Source organism: Passer domesticus, chromosome 28 (genome assembly GCF_036417665.1).
Source record: "Passer domesticus isolate bPasDom1 chromosome 28, bPasDom1.hap1, whole genome shotgun sequence".
NCBI classification, from domain to species: domain Eukaryota; kingdom Metazoa; phylum Chordata; class Aves; order Passeriformes; family Passeridae; genus Passer; species Passer domesticus.
In genome coordinates, this window is record NC_087501.1 from 4,719,853 (window position 1) to 4,740,635 (window position 20,783).

Here is a 20,783-nt window from a genome sequence, read left to right on the forward strand (position 1 = left end):
ACGGACCCTGGCTCTGACAGCCTGCCCTGGACTGCTGTGAACAGCTTGTTCTCCACAGCTTTCTGCTGCATCCACAGGAATTGCACTTTTATGATCCTTGGGTCCCTTCCAGCTCAGGATATTCCATGAGTCTCTGACTATTCTGCCTCCAACTATTTTAGTAAGCAAATATGAAGGGTGGGGACAAAAAGACTGAGAAGTCTTGGAGGGGAATGACAAACCAAAACCAATCCCAGGCAAATTCTCCCAATTAATGGCTCAGAACCCCCACAAGCACAGTTGTTTTTCCAACAGGTATTTTATACTTAAAACTAAAAAATTCTTGTTCTTCTCACACAAACCAGGTAAGATTTGGGTTTTTAAATTAAAATGAAGACAACCAAGCCACTTTTTTCTTTCACACTTTTTATTAATGCAACTTAAATTAGCTGGAACCTGCAAATTCTGCACAGGGCTCTTTACACAGCTCTGTCCTGGCAAAAGAGGTACCTAAAATCCAGCTGTGAATGATGGTGCCACATGCTGTGATTATTCCATAGTGCTTCAGTGAAAGTTCAGAGATTTTATACACAGTGATTATGAAAATATAGATATATATATATATATTTTTCCATACAATAGTTTACTTCTGCCAGCTACAAAATATGATAAAGAAAAATAATTCATTTGTTTCTCTAGCCCTAGGAATCTTCTTCTACTGCAACAGACACAACATTCCCACTGAAAGCTATGAGGTGTGAGAAAGGACTCCAAAATCCCACTGTAATATTTCCCTGGAATCTACAGATCATTTCTCCAAGGATATAGTGTTGTCCTAGAGCTTGATCCAGAGGGATCTGCAGGAAATAATCCCAATTCTGAACCTCGTGGCTCTGGGATTTTGAGCCTTGAAAGTTCACTCAGTCACTCAGTGACTTGCCTGAGTCAAAGGAACTTGAAAAGGAGGGAGAATCCTGCAGTTCCCCCCAAACACATCCTTTGCTGACCCTCAACCATCTCTGATCCTCCCAGACTGGTGGCAAAGCAGCATTTTTGTAACAACAACTGAGACAAGACGACAGAAATTGCACTGCAAGGGAGAGACAACCCCCTGAAGAACTGTGGAACTCCAGCTCCCGTGGGCCTCAGCTGGGATCCACTGGTTCTTATTCCTCCTTTGTATTTCTACAGTAACAGCTTGATTTCCTTAAATTCAAGGTTAGTTTTAACTTTGGGGTGGTTTAAGCATCTGAGGTAAGTTCTTGATGCACCTTCTTTCTTTTTTTTGGTATAGTTTCTTCATGTGCTTTTTGATTGTGTGTAAAATAAAGGTGGTGTGAGCTGAGAACTCCGTGGATCCTACAGGGAAGCAGCTCCTTACCCACATCAGGGCTGCTGAGGCCTCTGCCCTGCACAGCTCCCCACACAAGCAGCTCCAGCTGCTCCCTGCACAGGCACTGCAGGTGTGGGAGGGCACGGAGGGCACCTGGCCCAGGATGCTTTACAGCCACCTGAAGCAGCCCAAACAGAAGAGGAAGACCCAGCTGGGAAAAGGACGATGCCCAGGGAGCCTTCAGGGAGTCTTTGCATAGTACATGGAGGGGAAACAGGGAAAGATTCACCTGCTGAGGTCATGAGGGGAGGGCAGAGCACGAGCTGGGGCCCCTCTGCCTCTCTGTTTTGGTGCCAGCTCTGTACTTTCCTCTCTGCATTGAATTCACCACCAAGGGTGAGAACACTGCAGGAACTCCAGCCTGCAGTGGTCAGGACATGTGAAAGCAGGATTTTTGTCACCAGCTGTGACTGACAGTGCACCTCCACACTCATTTGGAGAGGATTAATTAAAGATATCCAATTTCTGAGCAGGGATGTTCCCATCAGCTTCCACCCCAGCAGAGACCTGAGCAGCCCCTGGGACACTGAGCCACCCCTGGCATGGATCCAGACTGGAAATACACCTGTAAACCTCAACTTGGTTGCTACTGTACAGGAGTAACATTTTCTATTCATATTGCAGCTACAGATTTAATAAATAGAATTGCATATATTGTGCTTTATAAATTAAAATGCATTCCAAAGTGAGGCAATGCTAAACAATGAAACCATTGAACCTTTCCCCCCCAAACCAGCCACACTCTCTGATTCCAGCACCAGCTCACTTCCTCACTCTGCTCACAGAGGTACAAACTCTGCTGGTACCTCTGAAAACAAAAATTCCCTCCCCAAAAGTGATCAAAAAGAGTTTACCTAGGCACTACTGCAAATGTAAGGTGGCTAACAACCATGACTTTAACTCAGGAAGGGGAGGAGTGAAGCAAGTCACGATGAATGTTTGGATTCCTTCCTCTTCAGCGTGTCCTGGCCCCTATCTGACACTCTGGGACATGTGCAGGGGTGTCAGCATCTCCTCAAAGATGGCTCCTTTCACGTTAGATCCCCTCAAATTTGCTTCTTGTAGGTCACAACCTGACAGATCACAATTCTGAAGGGGGAAAGGGAAAATAATGTTAACTGAATAAAGACAGAACTCTGTTCAAAAGTTTAACTCCCCTTAGCTCCATGTAACTTTGCAGCAGGAGAAAAGCCAGCAACCCCCCAAATTCCCATCTTTCTGTCCACATCCATATATTTATATTTCCATTTGTGTCTAGGAAATGATGCTATCTCACCTCCAGGTCAGTCCCTGCCAGCGTGGCTCCTCGCAGGTTGCAGTTCTTGAGTTTGGCGTTTTTCAGCGTGGCCACCCGGAGGTTAATCCCGGTCATCTGACTGCCCTCCATGTCCACACCCTTCAGGTTGGCCCCTGCAACACACCCAGAAATGCAGCAGCTCCAGGAGATGCTTCCCAAGAGCTGGGAGAGGCCAAGGCAGAACTGGGAATTCAGTGATTATTTGGCAGAACCAGCCCAGAGTTGTGGGCTCTTCCCATGGACTGCACAAACACAGCTGAGCTTTTGCCACATAAATGTGCAGGCACAGGGCTGATTCCAGGGAATAATTAACAGGCAAAAACTTACCTTCCAAATTAGCTTTAAGGCCTGATGGATCTTCAAAGTTGCAGCCTTTCAGGGATGCTCCCTCTGCGTTGGAACACAACATCTTCACCCCCTGCAGGTTTGCACACTGGCAGAGACAGGATGTGAGTCACGAGGGTGTCAAGATAAATACCAGAAACCAGCATTAGACAGATTGAAATTCTGCATTGCAACTGCACCCCCCAAATCACAACCCCCTGTTACTGTGACGAAGTGTGGCAGCACTGGAAGTGGAACAGTGAAAAAAAACCCAACAAACAACTTGGAAAACTTGATTTTTTTGTTCCAATTCCTGTTTCTTGAGACAAGTGCAGGCAGCCCAGGCTGCCCAGGGTGCAGCACGCTTACATCCAGCACGGATCCAGAGAGGTCAGCTCTCTCCAGGTTGGCACAGCACAGGTTGGCATGGGCCAGGTTGCAGCGGCTCAGATTGGCCATCTTGAAGTTGATGTAGCGAAGATCCAGGCGGGAAAGGTCAGCTCCACTGAAATTCAGACCCTGCAAAAGCCAGTGAATACCCCCAAAACGGTCACAGAAGGGAAGGGGGAGGTCTGGATGCAAAAGAATTAAAAGGAACACGTCTGGGTAGTTGTGTATATAAATCCATGCAGATAAACAGATGTACTGAAACACTTCCAGTACCTAAAGGGGCTGATAAAAACATGGGAGAGACTTTTTATATGGACAGAGAACGCCAGGACACGGAGCAATGGATTTGGAGATCAGGTTTAGATGGGCTATTGGGAAGGAATTCCTCCGTGTGAGGGTGGGGAGCAGCTGGGATGGAATTCCCAGAGCAGCTGAGGCTGCCCCATCCCTGGAAGCATCCAAGGCCAGGTTGAGCAGCCTGGGACAGGGGAAGGTTCCCTGCCCATGGCAGATTGGAACAAGATTATCCTTAAGGTCCCTTCAACCCAACCATTCCACGGTCCTATACAAACATACACTCACAAGATCATTACTCTATTACATAACACCATGAAATGCATATGCAAAGCTCTCAAGACTTGGGTATTTCCCTAAAACAGGCTGTGGTTTTAAACTGTAAGAGGGCAGGGGTGGATCAGGTGTTAGGAAGCAATTCCCGGAGTTTTTTGGAGACAAAGGCTGAGCTCCCTCACCTGGCAGCGCAGCTCGGACTTGGTGGGCGTGGCCAGCAGGAAGCGCACGAACTCCTTCCGAGAGATGGGAGAGTGATCCTCGGCTGGCTGGGAGTTCTGGGGACAGGGAAAGGGACAGCACTGAGCCACACACCCCCTGGCTGAGAGATGGGAGAGTGATCCTCGGCTGGCTGGGAGTTCTGGGGACAGGGAAAGGGACAGCACTGAGCCACACACCCCCTGGCTGAGAGATGGGAGAGTGATCCTCGGCTGGCTGGGAGTTCTGGGGACAGGGAAAGGGACAGCACTGAGCCACACACCCCCTGGCTGAGAGATGGGAGAGTGATCCTCGGCTGGCTGGGAGTTCTGGGGACAGGGAAAGGGACAGCACTGAGCCACACACCCCTGGCTGAGAGATGGGAGAGTGATCCTCGGCTGGCTGGGAGTTCTGGGGACAGGGAAAGGGACAGCACTGAGCCACACACCCCCCGGCCTGGCAGGAGTGCATCAGGGCTTACAAACAGCAAGGTACCTTAATAGCAACTTCCAGGTGTTCAATGAGGGAGTCGATCCCAAAAAACCTGGCTTCTTCCAGAACCCCTACAAACAAAGCAGTGCTGGTTATTCCAGGGAATTGCTGCACCCTCCTCTCCCCTTACTGGAGCACACACACACATTCTACTGGATGTAACTGGGGAGAGAGAAAAGGTTTGCTTGCAGCTAAAAGGAAAAACATAACTCAGACACATTTCCAACACCAGCATTAGGTTAAAGAGATCAACTCCAGAATTCCAGATATTAATCCAGTACGGATTTTTAATGCTCCAAAGAGAAATAATCAGCCTAGCCTCATTAAAGCAAGCACACGGAGCTGCACCGCTGAGAATAAATCCACCAAAGGAAAACTCCCAACCACGGGGATGAGCACACAAAGCTCCCCCTGGCTTCACCACGGGCAAAGCTTTAATTCCAAGGAGGAGTAATTCAGGAGATGTCAGACAGGTAATACCTACCTAGCAAATTAATGCCATCATTTACAATGAGCTGTCCGTGACGCAAATAGTTCAAAATGGGCTCAAAATACTCGGGACTGCGGTCAATGAGGAAAGCTCCTCTAGGATCTTGCTTATTCCCCCAAGCATCTGTTTCCACAACATATATATATATATAATTACTTTTGATGTAGTAATAGAAGAGCATTTGCTTCAGTTTTCAGAGTTTTTTATTACCAAAGGGGACTGGAATAGGAAACATTCCACTTGGAAGGGCGGTTCGGAGAGAGAAGGAAGGAAAAGAGGAGTGGGGGGAAAAATCAGCTTCAAATGAACTTGTTCCTGTTCTGAATAACTGAATTTTTACCACACACAAAAGAATCCTGGCTAGGATAAAAGCAGCACTGAAATTCTAGTCTGATTGTCTCCCCAAGGCTGCCTCGTGCAGTTTGCTCATTGGCTCTGCTGACAAAACTGGGTAAGATGCAACGAGATGAAAACCTCAAATCAAATAAACAAACCAAGGACCCAAACCACTCACAAAGGATGGGAGCTGTATTTGCAGCTTGTGAGGCAGATGATCAACATTAGGTGGTGAGATGAGAAACAGAGAGAAATAAAGTTTTACAAAATAATTCCCTGTCCTGCTCTGGTACTTCAACATACTTTGGATATTTTACTTTATGAACAAGAGCCTCAGCTTGACAGTGACTTTTGCCTACTTTGCTCATTTATTACTTAAAAATAATAAAGTTCATCTCAACACACTCACCTTTGTCTTTGAACATGTGTGCCAACATACTGTCAGGTTCTTTGTTAACCAAAGTGCTCCTAGAAAACAAAAGCAGCCCAGCTTTACCTTTCCTTCATCTGTAAATGTTTAAGAATTAATTTCTTGCAAAACTGTGGTGGCAAATACAAAATCCAGAGAAAGCTTCAGGAGTCAAAGACCTCCTGCTTCACAGTAAGTTATTTTTTAAGGTATTTTGCTTTATTGAAGTGAAGCTTTTGAAGTTTTTGAAGACCATTTTTACCGGGTGGTGGTGAAATATCTGCCTCCCACATTGAGAGTCAGCCAGTCTGTGTGGGACCCTGTCAGCTCCTCCTGAGCTCTCCCATCAGTCTGAGGATCTGCAGAGAACAAAGAAAGAAATTACTGGAAAATTTGTTAATATTCTTTAATTACAAAGAGACATCTTCTGAAAACACCACAAAATGAAATCTTAAGTTTATATGAAAGCAAAACAAACTGTATTAAATAAAAGGTTAGTGATAAGAATGACAGACTCACCAATGAAGGGCTCCCCTTCACAGACAAACAAAACATCATCATCCCTGAGGCAGAAGGGGCAGAGGGAAGAGAAAAAGAAGGTTAATCATAATTTATTGTTCTTCTAATTGACAGTGGAACCTCTCCTGATTCTTTCAGGTAAATTATGACCAGTGGCCATTAGCTGGAACTTCTGTATCTGATTTTTATCTGTATTTTGCAGGTTCTACTGGACTGGAATGGACTGACTTCACCAGAGATTTTACCTGCAGCAGCCAGGTAGGGACCACTTGTGTAACCAATTAATTCTTACAAAATAGCTGCTTTTCTCCCCAGTCTGGGACTATTCTATGAAGCCAAAGTACTGCCAGAATTTGTCTCCTTTATAAAAACCCCCCATCCCAGGGCTGACTGAAACAGTGGGGATTTCATGGCACAAACACTGCCCTGGAAACAACACAGGAGGAGGTGAAAAGGCCTCAAACACAGCTTGTATCAAGCTCTGAATCAATAAATGGTTTGAAGTTAAAAAGACATGAAAGGACCTTTGGGCATCCTGGCTGGAAATGATCACATCTGGTTTTGGGCAAGCACTGGCTATGGATTAAGCAGGATTAACAGGTTAGTCTCTTAATCCCCAGGCCTGATTTGCCTTTTCCAGGCTGATCCTCACCTAATCAAAGCAATATCATCAATGAGCCCCCCTTTGCCGTTGTACACGCTGGTGGCTTTTATCCCAAGCTTGTTGCTGGCCACAGAGAGCAAATCCGAGAGAGTCCCATACACAGCCACGACCTGGGGCAGGAGAGAGCAGAGGAGGCTGTGAATCAAAACAAACCCAGGCAACCCAAAGATCTGCCACTTCAGATTTAGCAGGGCTGTCAGGAGCAAAATCCATGTGGATCTGGAGCAGGAAAGAAGGGAAAAGACCAGCTTTCGTGTTGGAACACAAAACCAGGGGACTTCACAGCTCCCACCAAACCTCACTGCAACAGCAGGGAGGGAACAAAAATTGGTGCTGTAGGAATATAATTTACTTCTCTAAAACATTGCTACTTGCTCCGTCCCAAGGCTCTCCCAAATATACTTCTCAAGGATTAAAGGAAGGCATGTGAACTGTCTGCAGCCAGGCTGTGGATGGAAAATCGGGCTCACAACACAATTTACCACAGCTGCAAGGCTGGAATGCTGTCACATGAACCCCTGCACTCCAGGCCCGCCTGGAAAGAGCAGGATCATGGGCAGAATTAATGGAATTAATAATTAATACACGTTAAAGCACAGCCACATCGCCGTCTCCACTCGGAATGTGGATGGCAACACCCAGATGACGGACTGCCTGTGGAACTGCCTCCCGGGGCCTTTTCCTCTGCCGGACAAGCTCTGCTTGGGCCTAAAAATCCATATTTCCAGCCTTGACGCGATTTTAGCGAGGTTTTAATCCACCAAACACGGTTATTCCCAGCGTACCCTCCCGCAGGGTCCATCCCCCCAGAGCCCTCATCCCACAGCCTGACAGAGCAGCCGGACGCGACTCCCTAAAGGCTCCCAGCGCCTCCACCCGCGACAAATGCCCGCCTGTGGCGATCCCCGGCAGGGGCAGGGAGGGGGCCCGGCTGCCTCCCGGCAGGGCCCGGCCCGGCCCGGCCTCACCTTCCCGTTGCGGGCGCTGCCGTTGACGAACAGCGTCACCCGCCTCATGCTGCGCCCGCCGCCGCGCCGACACCCGGAAGGGGCGGCCGCTGACGGGCAGGCCTCACTGCCAATCAGCGCCGCGCTGCGCCGCGCATCTGCCCAATGGGCAGTGAGGAGGCGGGGCAAAGCCGGGGCGGCAGCCAATCGCGACCAGAAGAAGAGCCCGTATTTGCATAAGCCCTCTGTGATTGGTTGTCGCCCGTCACGTGCGCGCGGGCCGTTGAATGAATTCATTTAATAATTTTATTTTTTCCTCCCGCACCAAAGCGGTGCTGCGGCCCAACGGCCCGCGATCTCTCCGCCGCATCAAAGAGTCCCTCCTGTCCCCGCCAAGCCCCGCGGACCCCCGGGGCTGAGCAGCGCTGAGGGGCCGCCCCCACGACCCGCCCTGCCTGCGGTGCTGCGGGGACCGGGGTGGCTGCGGCGGGCGCCGGGGATGGGCGAAGGGGCGGGGGCGCGGAGGGATCCGCGGGGGCGTGGCGCGGTTTGAAAGCGTGAGGCGGGCCGGGCGCGGGCCCAGGTGAGGGCGGCCGGGCAGGGGCGGGAGTGGGAGTGCTCGGGGTACTGGGGATACCGGGGGGATACCGGGGGTACCGAGATTACCGAGGGGTGCCGGGTGTGCCCGGGGTGCGAGTGCCCACGGCCGGTACCGAGCGGGGAGCCCCGCGCTGGGAGCTTCCCCTCCTCGGCCGGTGGCTGTGACTGGAGCTATCGGCCTCCGCTGGGCCTGAGAGCAGGAAAAAGGGGAAATAAGAAAGAAAAAGGTTGCCCAGGCGTTGTAAAGCGGATTGGTTTCGGTAATTTTGATTCTAAAAGTGTTCGCAGAAGCGGAGTTTCAGAGTCACGGGGTTGAGCTGTACATCATTAGCTTAAGAAACTAACTGCAAAAATCCGTAACTTTTTAAAGTTTCTATTCAAAAGCTAGTGGGAGTTCAAAGATACATTTTACTAGTGTTGTTTCTTCTGATTTCTTTCTAAGACTTGTATGCTCTTTCTGCTGCTACTAATTAGTGTTATTAAAAGTAGTATTAAACTGCTGGTATTTATTGTAACACTTGGAGCAAAACGGCCGCAGTGTGATTGTGATTTTTGTATTTTATACACGTATTTTATATTAATGTCAATTTGACAGAGTGACATCACAGCCCTGTGGCTCTTTACCATGAGCCACTCCTGTGCACGTTTATGATGCAGGTTTTCATTGCCCTGTGTTTTTCTTTCTGCTCCCTGCCCCTTGTGTCCTTTCCCTGCAGGTTTTTGGGGATAAATTTCCCTTCCCACCCCACTATTAAACACCTTGTCCAGGAAAAGTGTGGATTTGGGAGAAGCTGGAGCGTGGTAGTGAGCTCTTGCTCTTAGCAAGTAATAATATTTTTTTTCTTTTTAATAGGAATCTGTAATTAAAGCAGCAAAGGCTGAGTGGATGTTCCTTCAAATAATTCCCAAACAATGTTCAGAGGATCTAAATCTCCCCTGAAAGCTAAAGAAAATGAGAGTGGTTGTCCTGAGCAGAAGGAAGAGGCCTCTTTCCCTCTGTCAAGAGCCCGGAGGAGCTGCAAAGTGACCAAATCCAAAGTGATCAGGCCATCCAAGAAGGAGAATTTCACTGATGGGAACCAGACACGGTCACCCAAGGGTGCCCCGAAGTGCCCCAGGGAGGGTCTGTGTCACCCCCCGGGGGCTGGCGTGGGCTGGCAGCTCCCTGGGGGCTCTGGGGCCCTCAGGGGGGATGTGCCCAGCGAGCCCCCCCTGCCCTTGCACACCACGGAGGCTTTGCCCAGCAGCCCAGCTGTTCCCTTGGGACATGACCTCTCCACCCCTGAGAGGGACAGAGCGGAAGGAAAACCTGATTTGGGACTGTCTGAGCAGGGGAGAACACCTGAGGGCTTTGGTGCTGTGATCAGTGCTGCGTGTGGGACCGCTCAGGAGAGTGGTGGAACACGACCCACGGGTGAGCCTGGGGTGACAAATGACTTGTGTCCTCCTCAGAGGGGCTCCTCCAGCTCCTTTAGTCCAAGCTCATTCCAAAAGCTCTGATTTAGGGCAGGTTGAGGTGATCAGAGCTTGGGTGTGCCCAGGAGCACACTCTGAGAGGCTCTTGCTGCAACATCTTTATGGGACATCCCACCTATGGGAGAGGACATCCTTTATAGGGCATCCCACCTATGGGACAGGACATCCTTTATAGGAGATCCCACCTATGGGATAGGACATCCTTGATAGGGCATCCCACCTATGGGATAGGGCATCCCACCTAGGGGATAGGACATCCTTTATAGGAGATCCCACCTATGGGATAGGACATCCTTGATAGGGCATCCCACCTATGGGATAGGACATCCTTTATAGGAGATCCCACCTATGGGATAGGACATCACTGATAGGGCATCCCACCTATGGGACAGGGCATCCCACATAGGGGATAGGACATCCTTGATAGGGCATCCCACCTAGGGGATAGGACATCCTTGATAGGGCATCCCACCTAGGGGATAGGACATCCTTGATAGGGCATCCCACATAGGGGATAGGACATCCTTGATAGGGCATCCCACATAGGGGATAGGACAGCCTTTATAGGGCATCCCACATATGGGAGAGGACATCCTTTATAGGGCATCCCACATATGGGAGAGGACAGCCTTTATAGGGCATCCCACATATGGGAGAGGACAGCCTTTATAGGGCATCCCACATAGGGGATAGGACATCACTGATAGGGCATCCCACCTATGGGATAGGACATCCTTTATAGGACATCCCACCTATGGGATAATTACACCATTTAACTGCAAGGTTCTGTCCTACTTGGTTCAAGGCTCCCTGTTTGTCTCTCTGCAGTTAATCAAGGGAATTGCAAGACAAATTCTGCGAGTGTTGGTGCACACTAACAATTGAAAAGCTGAAAGGCAGACTTGGTTTGTGATTATTTGATGTGCTCAGGGAGGTTTCTTGGGCTGAGCAGGTAATTTTGGGTCTCAGAATAAGTAGCATTAATTAACCTTAAAAAAGACAAAATTACCATTTTAAAGCTTTAGGTATTACAAAACATTTTTGTGGTTTTGTGCTTTGTTTTTCTTTTTAACCTCTCTGCTTGTCCCCTTTTCAGGGACATCCCCAAGCTCACTAAAATTTAGGAGGAGATCAACCATTGGCTTGAGGGGCTCACCAGAAAACAACACCCTGATCCGGTACCTGGCCCAGCAGAGGAGCAGCAGGCAGAAGGAAGCTTTCACCCAGGTGAGGTCCTTCCCAAAGATCTCACGGGGAATCCCACTCCCTCCAGGACCCCCCTGTGCTGGGAGAAGGGGAGGTGAGCCTTGGCAAGAATCCAGCAACAGGGATAACATGGCATTAATGTGCTGCTGTCCCAGGACAAGGGGATGTTCCAGCTTTTGTTTACACTCTGTGGAGGCTTGAATTTCTTCTCCATGTTGAGCTTGCTGATAAATTTTAATTTTTGTTACCTTCCTGTGTTTGCTGCACTTGGTTTTTGGGTAATTAAAATGTTGCTGGTTCCAAGTGAAGTCAATTTCAAGGGTGAGTGACTTGGTTAATCAGATTTGTTCATAACTTGAACTATCCTGGGCTGTCAGAAAGCAAATTCTAGACTAGAGGAACAGATTAAATGCAATAAAATGTACCAGACTTCTGGGTAAAGTTCCTCTTTTCCTTATTTTTCTTTACAGCTATAATTGCAGCCAGATTAAATGCTAGATTCTTTGTATTTTATGCCCAAGTGTGAATACAAAACATTAAAGCTGCAGTGTGGGGGAAGAAATGCCTGATGGGATTAATTTTGTTTTGGCAGATCTGTCCTTTTAAACCTGCAAGTGTGAGGTCTCTGAAGGACAAGATCGACGCTTTCCAAGCCTCCTTTGAGTCCCTGCAGGAAGCTGAGGGGGAGGCTGGGCTCTCCCACCTGGGGGAGCCTTCCCAGCAAGGAGGTTCCTGTAAGTTGATGAAATATCCTGGTCAGTGATTTACCTTAAATATCAGCTCTTCCCTTAGGCTCGAAGTATGAAACTAGAAATACTTCTTTATAAAACAGATTATTCTTCCTGTATTAGGCTTGGCACAGGTGTTTGTGCTTGGTTTGAGGTTTGTTTAAACATCTTATTGCACCCTGATTAGTGGTTTCTCTGAAAACTCATATTTTTGGGTCTCTTTCCTTAGTTTTAGTTCCTAGATCTGTACTCTTTGATGGATTTCTCACTGGGCATTAATGTTTTTGCACTTATTTTTGTGAAACAGAGGATGGTTTTCATTTTACTTCTCTGTTTTTGTGATCTTAATAACATTTATATGAAAAGAATCACTTATTTTGTTTTGAAGGTTGATAATGTTATCTTCAAAGTAGATTTAAAAAATGTGTTTTTCTCCCTGCCTAGAACATTTCCTGACTCTTTGCACCTCTTGATGGAGAAACACAAAAAGAGGATTCATTGAAAAACCTGAAGTTTGTCTTTGTGATATGTTTGGGTTCTGTTTTATTTTTAATTGATGCAGCTCAGAACAAAGCACCTTTTAAAAAAGAGCCAGACCTGGAGCAGTGGAGTGAAAAGTTCGTGTTGGGCAACAGAGGAGCTGCTTTGAAAGAAAACTTAAGAGAAAATGGGAGCAAGAGCAGCAGGAGTGAGCTGAGGATCTGCAGCATCCTGTCCCCACAACGAGCTGTGACTGTCACCAGCCCTGCTGCTGCTGCTGCAAAGGTGCTTTGAACTGGGGAGAAACCTCTAAGTTAAACATTAAAATAGACAAAATCTTCATTTGCCATGTCTAATCCTGATAAGCATTTAATTAATTAAGCATTTTCTAAGCATTTCCCTGGGTGTTTTGGGAAAACAAGTTCAGCTGAAATAGTGGATGATGGAGAAAACTCTGAAATCCTTGTCTGTGGGATTAAAACCCTCCACAGTTTGTGCTGTTGTAAAAATCCTGTAACTCTTTCTTTAGGAGTGGGTTTATGAGCAGCAAAATCCTATTAAATCCTTGGACACTGCTGTAACTGGAGATACCCTGGAAGCAGGCCATGGTAAGAGGATTCAGCACTGTTACAATCTTTGTTAAACGCTCTTTAGGAAATAAAAATACTGCAGTATTTGTCAGGAAGTGTTTCAGCTGACATTTGTCATCTTGCCTACAGTTTAGGATGCAGTAGAAACCTGATGTAACTTTTCATTCATGCAGTGCTCCTTTTTAGTATGTTTTATAAATTTCTGAAAATACCAAATGTACATGTGGCACAAAAGAGCCAGAATTTGCAGACTGGTGGATTTCTGTGGGGTGTTTCTGCACAGGATCTGTGGAGCTGTGTGTGCTTTTGTACTCATGCTTTTAGTACTAAAGTTTTGTCACTTTTCCTTCAACATTTCAGTGTCACAGCTGCGTGCTTGCCCTGAAGCTGCCAGCTGTGGGCACAGTGATGCTGTCTCAGAGCTCAGCACGAGGAAGGCTGGGGCTGTGGAAGGTGTGAGCCTGGCACTGCTGGCTGCCAGCCAAGGCCCTGGGAGCACTCCCAGCAGTGACCTCTCCCAGAGCAGCTCCCTGCTGAGATCCATCCTGAAGAAAACCCCAGCCAGGGAGCCCCCAGACAGCCCCAGGGCTGATGCAGTGCTTGCACTGAGGATGAGCTTACAGGTGCTTTGGTGACTGATTGCTGTGGCTTGGGAATGATTGGGAAATGATTTCATGCTGCTTGGTCATCTTGGGAGCTTAGCTTGGAGCCCTCACGTTGGGAGAGGATCAGGGGTGACCCAGTTGCACCTTCAGGACCCGAGGGGGTGACAGGGAAACCAGACTTTACAAAGGTCTGGAGTGCCAGGAATGGCTTCAGACTGACAGAGGGCAGGATTGGGTGGGATGTTGGGAAGGAATTGTTCCCTGGGAGGGTGGGCTGGGGGATGGAATTCCCAGAGCAGCTGTGGCTGCCCCTGGATCCCTGGAAGTGTCCCTGGCCAGGGCTTGGAGCAGCCTGGGACAGTGGGAGGTGTCCCTGCCCATGGCAGGGGTGCCGCTGGATCATTTTAAGCTCCCTTCCCACCTGAACCATTCCATGGCTCCATGAAATGAATGGTTTTGAGTTTTATTCATGCAGCAAATGAGGTTTGGTTAAACAAAAGGACTTATTATTAAATGCTGCTTAGAGGATAATATTTTAATTCATTTTTATTAAACTATGTCTCTTAAATTTGACAGGAATACTTAAACAGTGACATTGACAGAGGAGGAGATGAACCTGCTGCAGTCTCCAATTGTGTAAAAGCCCCTGAAACACTGCAAACAGGTCAGATTCCCTTTCTAAGAAAAAAATCCTTGGCTTTCTTTATTTCTTTTTAAAATAAGTGAAATATTGTGTGGGATGATAAGGTTTTTGCCTCTTTTCTAAGTCTGGTCATTGGTATTAATCACCACTGAATGACTTCCTTGTGGCATCCTGCTGATGACATGGAAAACAAGATTGCCAAGGGAAGGCATGTCTATCCAAAAAAATGAATCCCACCCCAAAACTTCAGAAAGCCTTGAGCACCTTAATTGAATCCTTGATTTTTCAAGGAGTCTTAGACTTTTCAACTGGAACTTGGGGAACAGGAGTCATTTTTAGTCTGTTTCTTCCTTGATTTCTTAATAAATCCAGAGTGTAAATCCTGGCTGGCCTCACAGGCCATGTGAGGGTGGTGGTTTGTGGATAGTTTGGGTGGTGATTTTTAGGAGAACATTTAAATCTCTGTGCCAGTTCCCCTTCACTCAGCTGTTTATTTCCTTTCATTCCAACAGAGAGAACTGACAGTCAGAGCTCCAAAACACCAAAGAAGAAAAAAGTGACTTTTGGGGAAGTTCTGAGCCCCGAAATCTTTGACCAAAGCCTGCCTGCCAACACCCCCTTACGCAGAGGAGCCTCCCCAGGGTGTCCCCAAGGGCAGAGCCCCTGGGCAAGGCCAGGCCTCTCCCAGGAGCCTTTGCCCCTCCTGGATTTTGGTTGGGATGATGTGAGTTTGTTGGTCTCTATTCCCTGTCAGTGGCCAATCCTTGGTTCATTTCCCCCCCAGCCTGCTGGGTTTTGCAAACTAACTGCTGAAATATAAAAGCAGAGTGCTTGGAGTTAAAGAATCACACTGAGAAGTTGAGTTTTTGGGAATTCTGAACAGCCCTTTGGCCTGGGGAGCTGTTTTAGAAGGTTTCTGAACCTTGAAATGTTTTCCCCTTCATTTTGCTGCTGTGTTTCTTTTTGCCACACAGAGCAAAGATGTTTTCTTTAAGGAAACAAAATATTACTACTTTGTCTACAACATTGATGGACAAGGTCCATCAAATATCTGCTGTAATTTTTTGCTAAGAAATGTCATTTTTTGTTTGAAGGAAGGTGTTGAGCCTCTCCCAGAATTCCTGGAAGGTGCTGTTGCTGCAGAAGCCCTTTCACCTGTTGAAATTGCAGAAGGTAACCCCAGCTTGTGTTTTTATCAGTAGATAATGAATCTTTTAGAACCTGAAAACTGAGAATTGAGAGGTTTGGTTTCTTTTTCTATTGGTACTTCTTCAATATAGGGGATATATTTCAGTTGTGCTAAAACTTAAATGCTAGCATTTAAATTGAAAGATTTTCTTCTGAAGTTCCTTGCAGTGTTTACCTGAGCTTTAGGTTAACTGGATCTTTTTTAAACTTGTGATATCTTTCTGTGGAAATTTAAATTTTACTGCTTAAAGTAATTTTATTTTTAGAATCTTGATTCTGATCCTGCAATTCTGATGACTTTTAAACAGCAACCCAACAACAAAAGAATTGAAAGTGGGCTGTGCATATTTATTTATGAAAGCTTTGGATGCTCTAATTACTGCTGTCAAATCCTCCCAAGTTGAGTTTTCCTCTATTTTGTAAAGCAAGGTAGAATTTTTATCTTGCCATGTTTGATAGTCCTCAAAATTTAGTTTCTGCTCAAGACTAAGGTGGCTGAAGTGCCTAATATCAGAAATGTAGACAATTTCCTCAAAATGTGGTTAACTTGCATTTAATCTAAAAATCCTTTTTTTCCTTTACAGTACCAGAGACTGACAAACCTGACGTGGTAACAACTCATTCTTCTACTAAACGGAAGGTGAGTTTCCTTGGTGATCAAATTTATTTTGTTTATTTGAACTTCTTCAGGCAGAATTGTTCTTTTATCCCTCTTGATGCTTTAGAAAGTTTTTCCAGCCTCAGGTAGGAGGATTATCTATATCCAGGTATATGGAAATACCTCCTGTTAGTGCCTTGAGGAAATGAGATTTCTCAGTGAAAGTGATTTTCCAGTTATTAAAAATACATCCTGATACTTTAAATTGACAATTTCTATTGAACTTTCCAGGAGCTTTTCCAAAGAATCTGACAAAATGTCAGATGTTTGGCTGCTGGAATTTCAAGGCACAGGATTGATTGTACAAGAAGTGCTTTCAGACTTCAGTGTTGGACAGCTCTGGTGGGAGGGGAAGGCAAACTATAGAGGAATATAAAAAAAGTAACCCATTTTCTTAAAAGAAATAACTGAAGATAAAAACTTACTGTATTTTCATGATAATACAAACAGGACTGGATTGTACTGTGGGAAATGAGTCTGTAATATTTAAGTTCCAGTTGTGCCAACCCCTAATGAGGTGATAAGAGATTAATTCCATTTGATTCTTGTGCCTGCTGGGCTCTGGTGGGTTTCTCTAAGCAGCAGGTGCCCCCAAGCCCCCCAAATGCTGTTCCTCAGCAGTGCAGGGCCGTGGCACAGGACACTGATCAGAGCAGCTTGGGAGCCACAAACACTGATAACGACAAAGACACGAAAAATCCAAGAAGGAGCAAGATTCAGAGACAGAAGAATCCAACCACAGCTGCTCCCAGGAAGACCCAGGTGAGTGGCAGCCACTGCAGTTGCTGAATTCTGCTTTTATTTTTATTTTTTTCTTTCTCCATGTGTCTTACCAGGATTATTTTGATCTTCCTGTTGCTGCCAATCTTTTCTTCTTCATCTCCATCTTGTTTTCCTGCATTTCTTGCCCCATCCCTTTTCCTTGCTGACTTGAGGGCTTGAATTCTTGTAGGGCCAAAAGGAACTTTTTGGAGAGAAGTGTTTGTGTCACTTTTCAGACTTGAGGGCCAACAAATGAGTTTGTGGTTCTTCCCTTACCAAGTTCTTGCAGAGCCATGTTAGAAAAGTAATTCTTTTTTGCTTTTGAGTTTCTAGATTATTCTGTAGCTGGCAGAAGAAGTGGAACCTTCCTTTTAGGGGAAACAGTTGTCATCAAAATCCAGTAATGGGGTCACTTACTGAAAAGTATTATAGAGGATGATTCAAATTTCACTGTGCTTTGTTCTCCTCAATCTTTTCAGAAAAGAACCCACCTAAGCTATGGGAAAAGAAGAAAGAAAAAGGTCAAGAAGTCTTTGTATGGGGAAAGAGAAATGGCTTCTAAGAAACCCCTTCTCAGCCCTATCCCTGAAATCCCAGAGGTTTTCTCTTCTGTGTCATCTCCAAACTCACCAAAGGCAGATGCACTTCCAACAGGTAATTTGGGTTTTACTTTTGTTTTGCTTTGCTCTTTCTATTCCTTTATTTCAACAATTACACCAAAAAAAAAAAAAATTTAATTGCTTCTGTAATAGCAGAGTCTGGAGGATCTAATAAATTAATAATGTCCAACTGATAAATTCAGTTCTTGTTGGATTCCAGTGTAAATCTGACAAAAAATCCACCTCTTTACTTTGGGTACTGCTATTTTCAGAGTCATTAAGCTGGTATGAAGAGTGAAGGGATGTGTAGAGCTTTCTGTTGGGTTTGATCCCCACTGTTCATGTGGGATGGTTATTTTTATATAGGTAAATAAGTATAATAAGTCAAATAATCTATACACAAAGTAAATTAACATGCAGCTTTTCTTGTAAAGCACAGGAGATGTTGTAACTCAGCCAATTAACCACGTGTTTGCTCTTGTTCAGAGGGTGCAAGTCTGGGTGCTCCCACAAGCAGGGATGCCTGCAGGGCCACTGCCCAGGAGCCCCAGGCGGGAAGGACGCGCGGCAAGGAGCTCTGTGCAGCTGCTGTGTGCCCAGGGCCTGGGCTCCTGCAGGAGGCAGCGGCCACCAGCTCTGGGCCTGGACACCCTGGGCTGCCAGCGAGCCTGGAGGCTGCTCCTGAGGTAACTGCTGGCCTGAGGGAGCACACAGTGATGTCTGGGGGTGCTAAAGCTGGGGACCAGGGGGCCTGGAGGCTGCTCCTGAGGTAACTGCTGGCCTGAGGGAGCACACTGTGGTGTCTGGGGGTGCTAAAGCTGGGGAGAAGGGGGCCTGGAGGCTGCTCCTGGCACTGCTCCTGAGGTAACTGCTGGCCTGAGGGAGCACACTGTGGTGTCTGGGGGTGCTAAAGCTGGGGACCAGGGAGCCTGGAGGCTGCTCCTGAGGTAACTGCTGGCCTGAGGGAGCACACTGTGGTGTCTGGGGGTGCTAAAGCTGGGGAGAAGGGGGCCTGGAGGCTGCTCCTGGCACTGCTCCTGAGGTAACTGCTGGCCTGAGGGAGCACACAGTGATGTCTGGGGCTGATAAAGCTGGGGACCAGGGGGCCTGGAGGCCATGGAATCTCCGTCCTTGGAAGGAGGGGTTGGGCATTCAGAACTCAGCTGAGCCTCTGAGCAGGCTGGGCCCGTGGCAGGGGGTGGAATGGGATGGTCTTTAAGGTCTCTTCATCCCTGGCCATTCCAGCATTCTCTGCTTCCCAAGCAGCCTAAGTTTGGCCTGCAGGATTCCCTGTCAGGTGTTGGGCTTTTGGAGACTCGTGTGGTAAGGAGAACAGGAGCCAGTTCAGCTGTGTGAAACCAGTTTTTTATAGATTACCTCTTGCCTATGTTTAAAAAAAAAAATCAATTTTTTATCTCCCCAGTTTTCAAATGCTGTGCCAGATGCAGAAGGTGATTTGGATACATCTTATTTTCAGCAAGGTGAAGAGACTCCATGTGAAAAAGAAGCAAAAGAAAGCAGTTCCTTGATAGAAAAGGAAGAATTACAAGGAAATCTCCTAACTGGGCTGGAAATTCTGGAACAACAGGATGTGCAGGAGGGTGCCCAGAGAGCCAAGTGTCCTCTAAAGGATTCTGTCAGAGGTGATCCAGCAAGGAGAAGAAGAAGGAGCAGTGCCTTCTACTTCCCTCCTGTTGAAAACTTGGAAACAGCTGGGGCTGCTCTTGCAGTTTGCTCTTACAACGTGGAAGAGGTTTTGTCAGCCCCCCAGGCCAAGGAGGGGTCCCTGCAGGCCTGCAGGAGGAGCAGTGCCAGCGCCGAGGTCAGGGTCAGGCGCAGCATGAGGCTGAGCAGGGGTGCAGCAGGTAAGGGACTTGCATGGATTCAGCTCCCCAGTGAGCTTCCCCTCCCAGCTGCTCCCAAAGGCAGGAGAAGCATCAGCACATCCATCCTGGCAGGAACTGAGAATATTCACCACAGGGAGCAAAACCTCCTCCCCTTCCCAGCCCCAGGGAAGGAGAATGAGGGCTCTGCTCCTCTTGCTGCTGGTCCTGGCAGGAGGTGGAAGAGGAGAAGCCTCTGTGAAGCCACAGCTCAAGGAATGCCCTGGGCTCCCACCCAGAGAAGGAGAAGCACAAATTCTTTGTGTGGGAAGGACAGGAGTGACCAAAAACACTCAGAAGCAGCAGAAACTCTTGAGCTAAGATTGAAAGATGTTTCAGGCATCTCTGATTTTCTGAAGTGAAGGTGCTTCTTGGAGCCTTGTGTTGTCTCTCAAGTGCAGTTTTCTTGTATTTCCTCACTTATTTTCCTATTCATTTTCTGGATAACTTAGAGCTCATTTTCCTTGTCTTGATGCCTAAGATGCTTGAAGATCTGAACTGTGTGGCAGACTGGCTCAGAGCATTGGTCTGGTACAGTTATGGCAGGTAATGAAGAGTATTAAAAAGTTCTTCTCCCTGATAAATGTGGGTTTGTCTTTGGCAGTTAAACCACAGTCAAATGTGTCCCTCCAGCTACAGTTGCTCCAAGGGTTTGTTTCCCATGTGTGTGACCATTCCCTATAAATTGCTGTTGAAATCTGAATATATTTTCATCTAGATGGCAAAAATACAGTAAAAAGAGATTGTCTGCAATGAATAAAGGAATCACTTCCTCCCCTTTACTTTCACGAAGTGAGGAGCCTGTTTCTATCTTCTGAAAAGGCTTTGGCCATGAGCAGAGGTGGAGTTCCTTAGAGTAAGATTTAGTGTTAGAGTTCATGAATGATGCTCTGATGTAAAGGGTGGTCATTAAAGAAAAAAAAAGCTTTTACATCTTTATTTGTATAAAATTCATCTGGCAAATGAAATTGGCTGAGAGAAGTATTCCTCACCAGGACGGCTGTGCTTCATTTCCAGCCGTTCCCAGCCCTGTGTGTGTCCTGAGTCCATCCCCTGTTGGCCCCTGTCACCTTCCTGTTGGCACTTTTCTGCTTGTCTTAAATGAAATAAAGAGTGAGGACTGCAGGTGCTCTGCTCCAAGCTTTGCTGCTGCTTTCATTTTTCATCCTGGGGTGTTCCAGCCCAGCGGGATGCCCGTGCCAGCCTGGAGGAAATGGCTTTGTGTCCAACACAGTCCCTTCTGTGACCTGGTTTTTACCATGAGTGATGTGGGATAAAATCCTTTATGCACTTGGCTGCTTTTATAGAGCTTGAAAGAAACCAGAGCAGTTGGATTTTTATACCTCTTTCTCCCAAG

General features: G+C 46.9%; 2 protein-coding genes across 8 annotated transcripts; one reads left to right on the forward strand and one right to left on the reverse strand.

Moving 5' to 3' along the window:
- Positions 1 to 1,990: 1,990 nt before the first annotated feature.
- KCTD9 (potassium channel tetramerization domain containing 9) lies at positions 1,991 to 8,163 on the reverse strand. 2 transcript variants are annotated; one of them, XM_064400327.1, is made up of 12 exons: positions 8,030 to 8,163; positions 7,050 to 7,171; positions 6,398 to 6,441; positions 6,141 to 6,237; positions 5,879 to 5,937; positions 5,128 to 5,256; positions 4,647 to 4,714; positions 4,136 to 4,231; positions 3,363 to 3,512; positions 2,997 to 3,102; positions 2,649 to 2,782; positions 1,991 to 2,461 (listed from the first exon to the last, which is right to left on the reverse strand). In XM_064400327.1, exons 1-12 carry the CDS (start codon positions 8,075 to 8,077, stop codon positions 2,345 to 2,347), a joined length of 1,170 nt encoding a protein of 389 aa, XP_064256397.1. In that variant the 5' UTR covers positions 8,078 to 8,163; the 3' UTR covers positions 1,991 to 2,344. The 2 variants fall into 2 exon arrangements, with proteins under 2 accessions (XP_064256397.1, XP_064256398.1); XM_064400328.1 differs by lacking the exon at positions 5,128 to 5,256.
- A 337-nt stretch (positions 8,164 to 8,500) lies between these two features.
- On the forward strand, positions 8,501 to 20,566 carry CDCA2 (cell division cycle associated 2). 6 transcript variants are annotated; one of them, XM_064400322.1, is made up of 15 exons: positions 8,501 to 8,591; positions 9,462 to 10,022; positions 11,181 to 11,311; positions 11,883 to 12,024; positions 12,581 to 12,783; positions 13,028 to 13,106; positions 13,449 to 13,711; positions 14,270 to 14,357; positions 14,849 to 15,060; positions 15,431 to 15,509; positions 16,109 to 16,164; positions 16,765 to 16,944; positions 17,424 to 17,598; positions 18,030 to 18,229; positions 18,967 to 20,566. In XM_064400322.1, exons 2-15 carry the CDS (start codon positions 9,521 to 9,523, stop codon positions 19,786 to 19,788), a joined length of 3,132 nt encoding a protein of 1,043 aa, XP_064256392.1. In that variant the 5' UTR covers positions 8,501 to 8,591; positions 9,462 to 9,520; the 3' UTR covers positions 19,789 to 20,566. The 6 variants fall into 6 exon arrangements, with proteins under 6 accessions (XP_064256392.1, XP_064256393.1, XP_064256391.1 ...); XM_064400323.1 differs by having other exon boundaries at positions 8,586 to 8,632; XM_064400321.1 differs by lacking the exon at positions 8,501 to 8,591 and adding an exon at positions 8,710 to 8,868.
- The last annotated feature ends 217 nt before the right edge of the window (positions 20,567 to 20,783 follow it).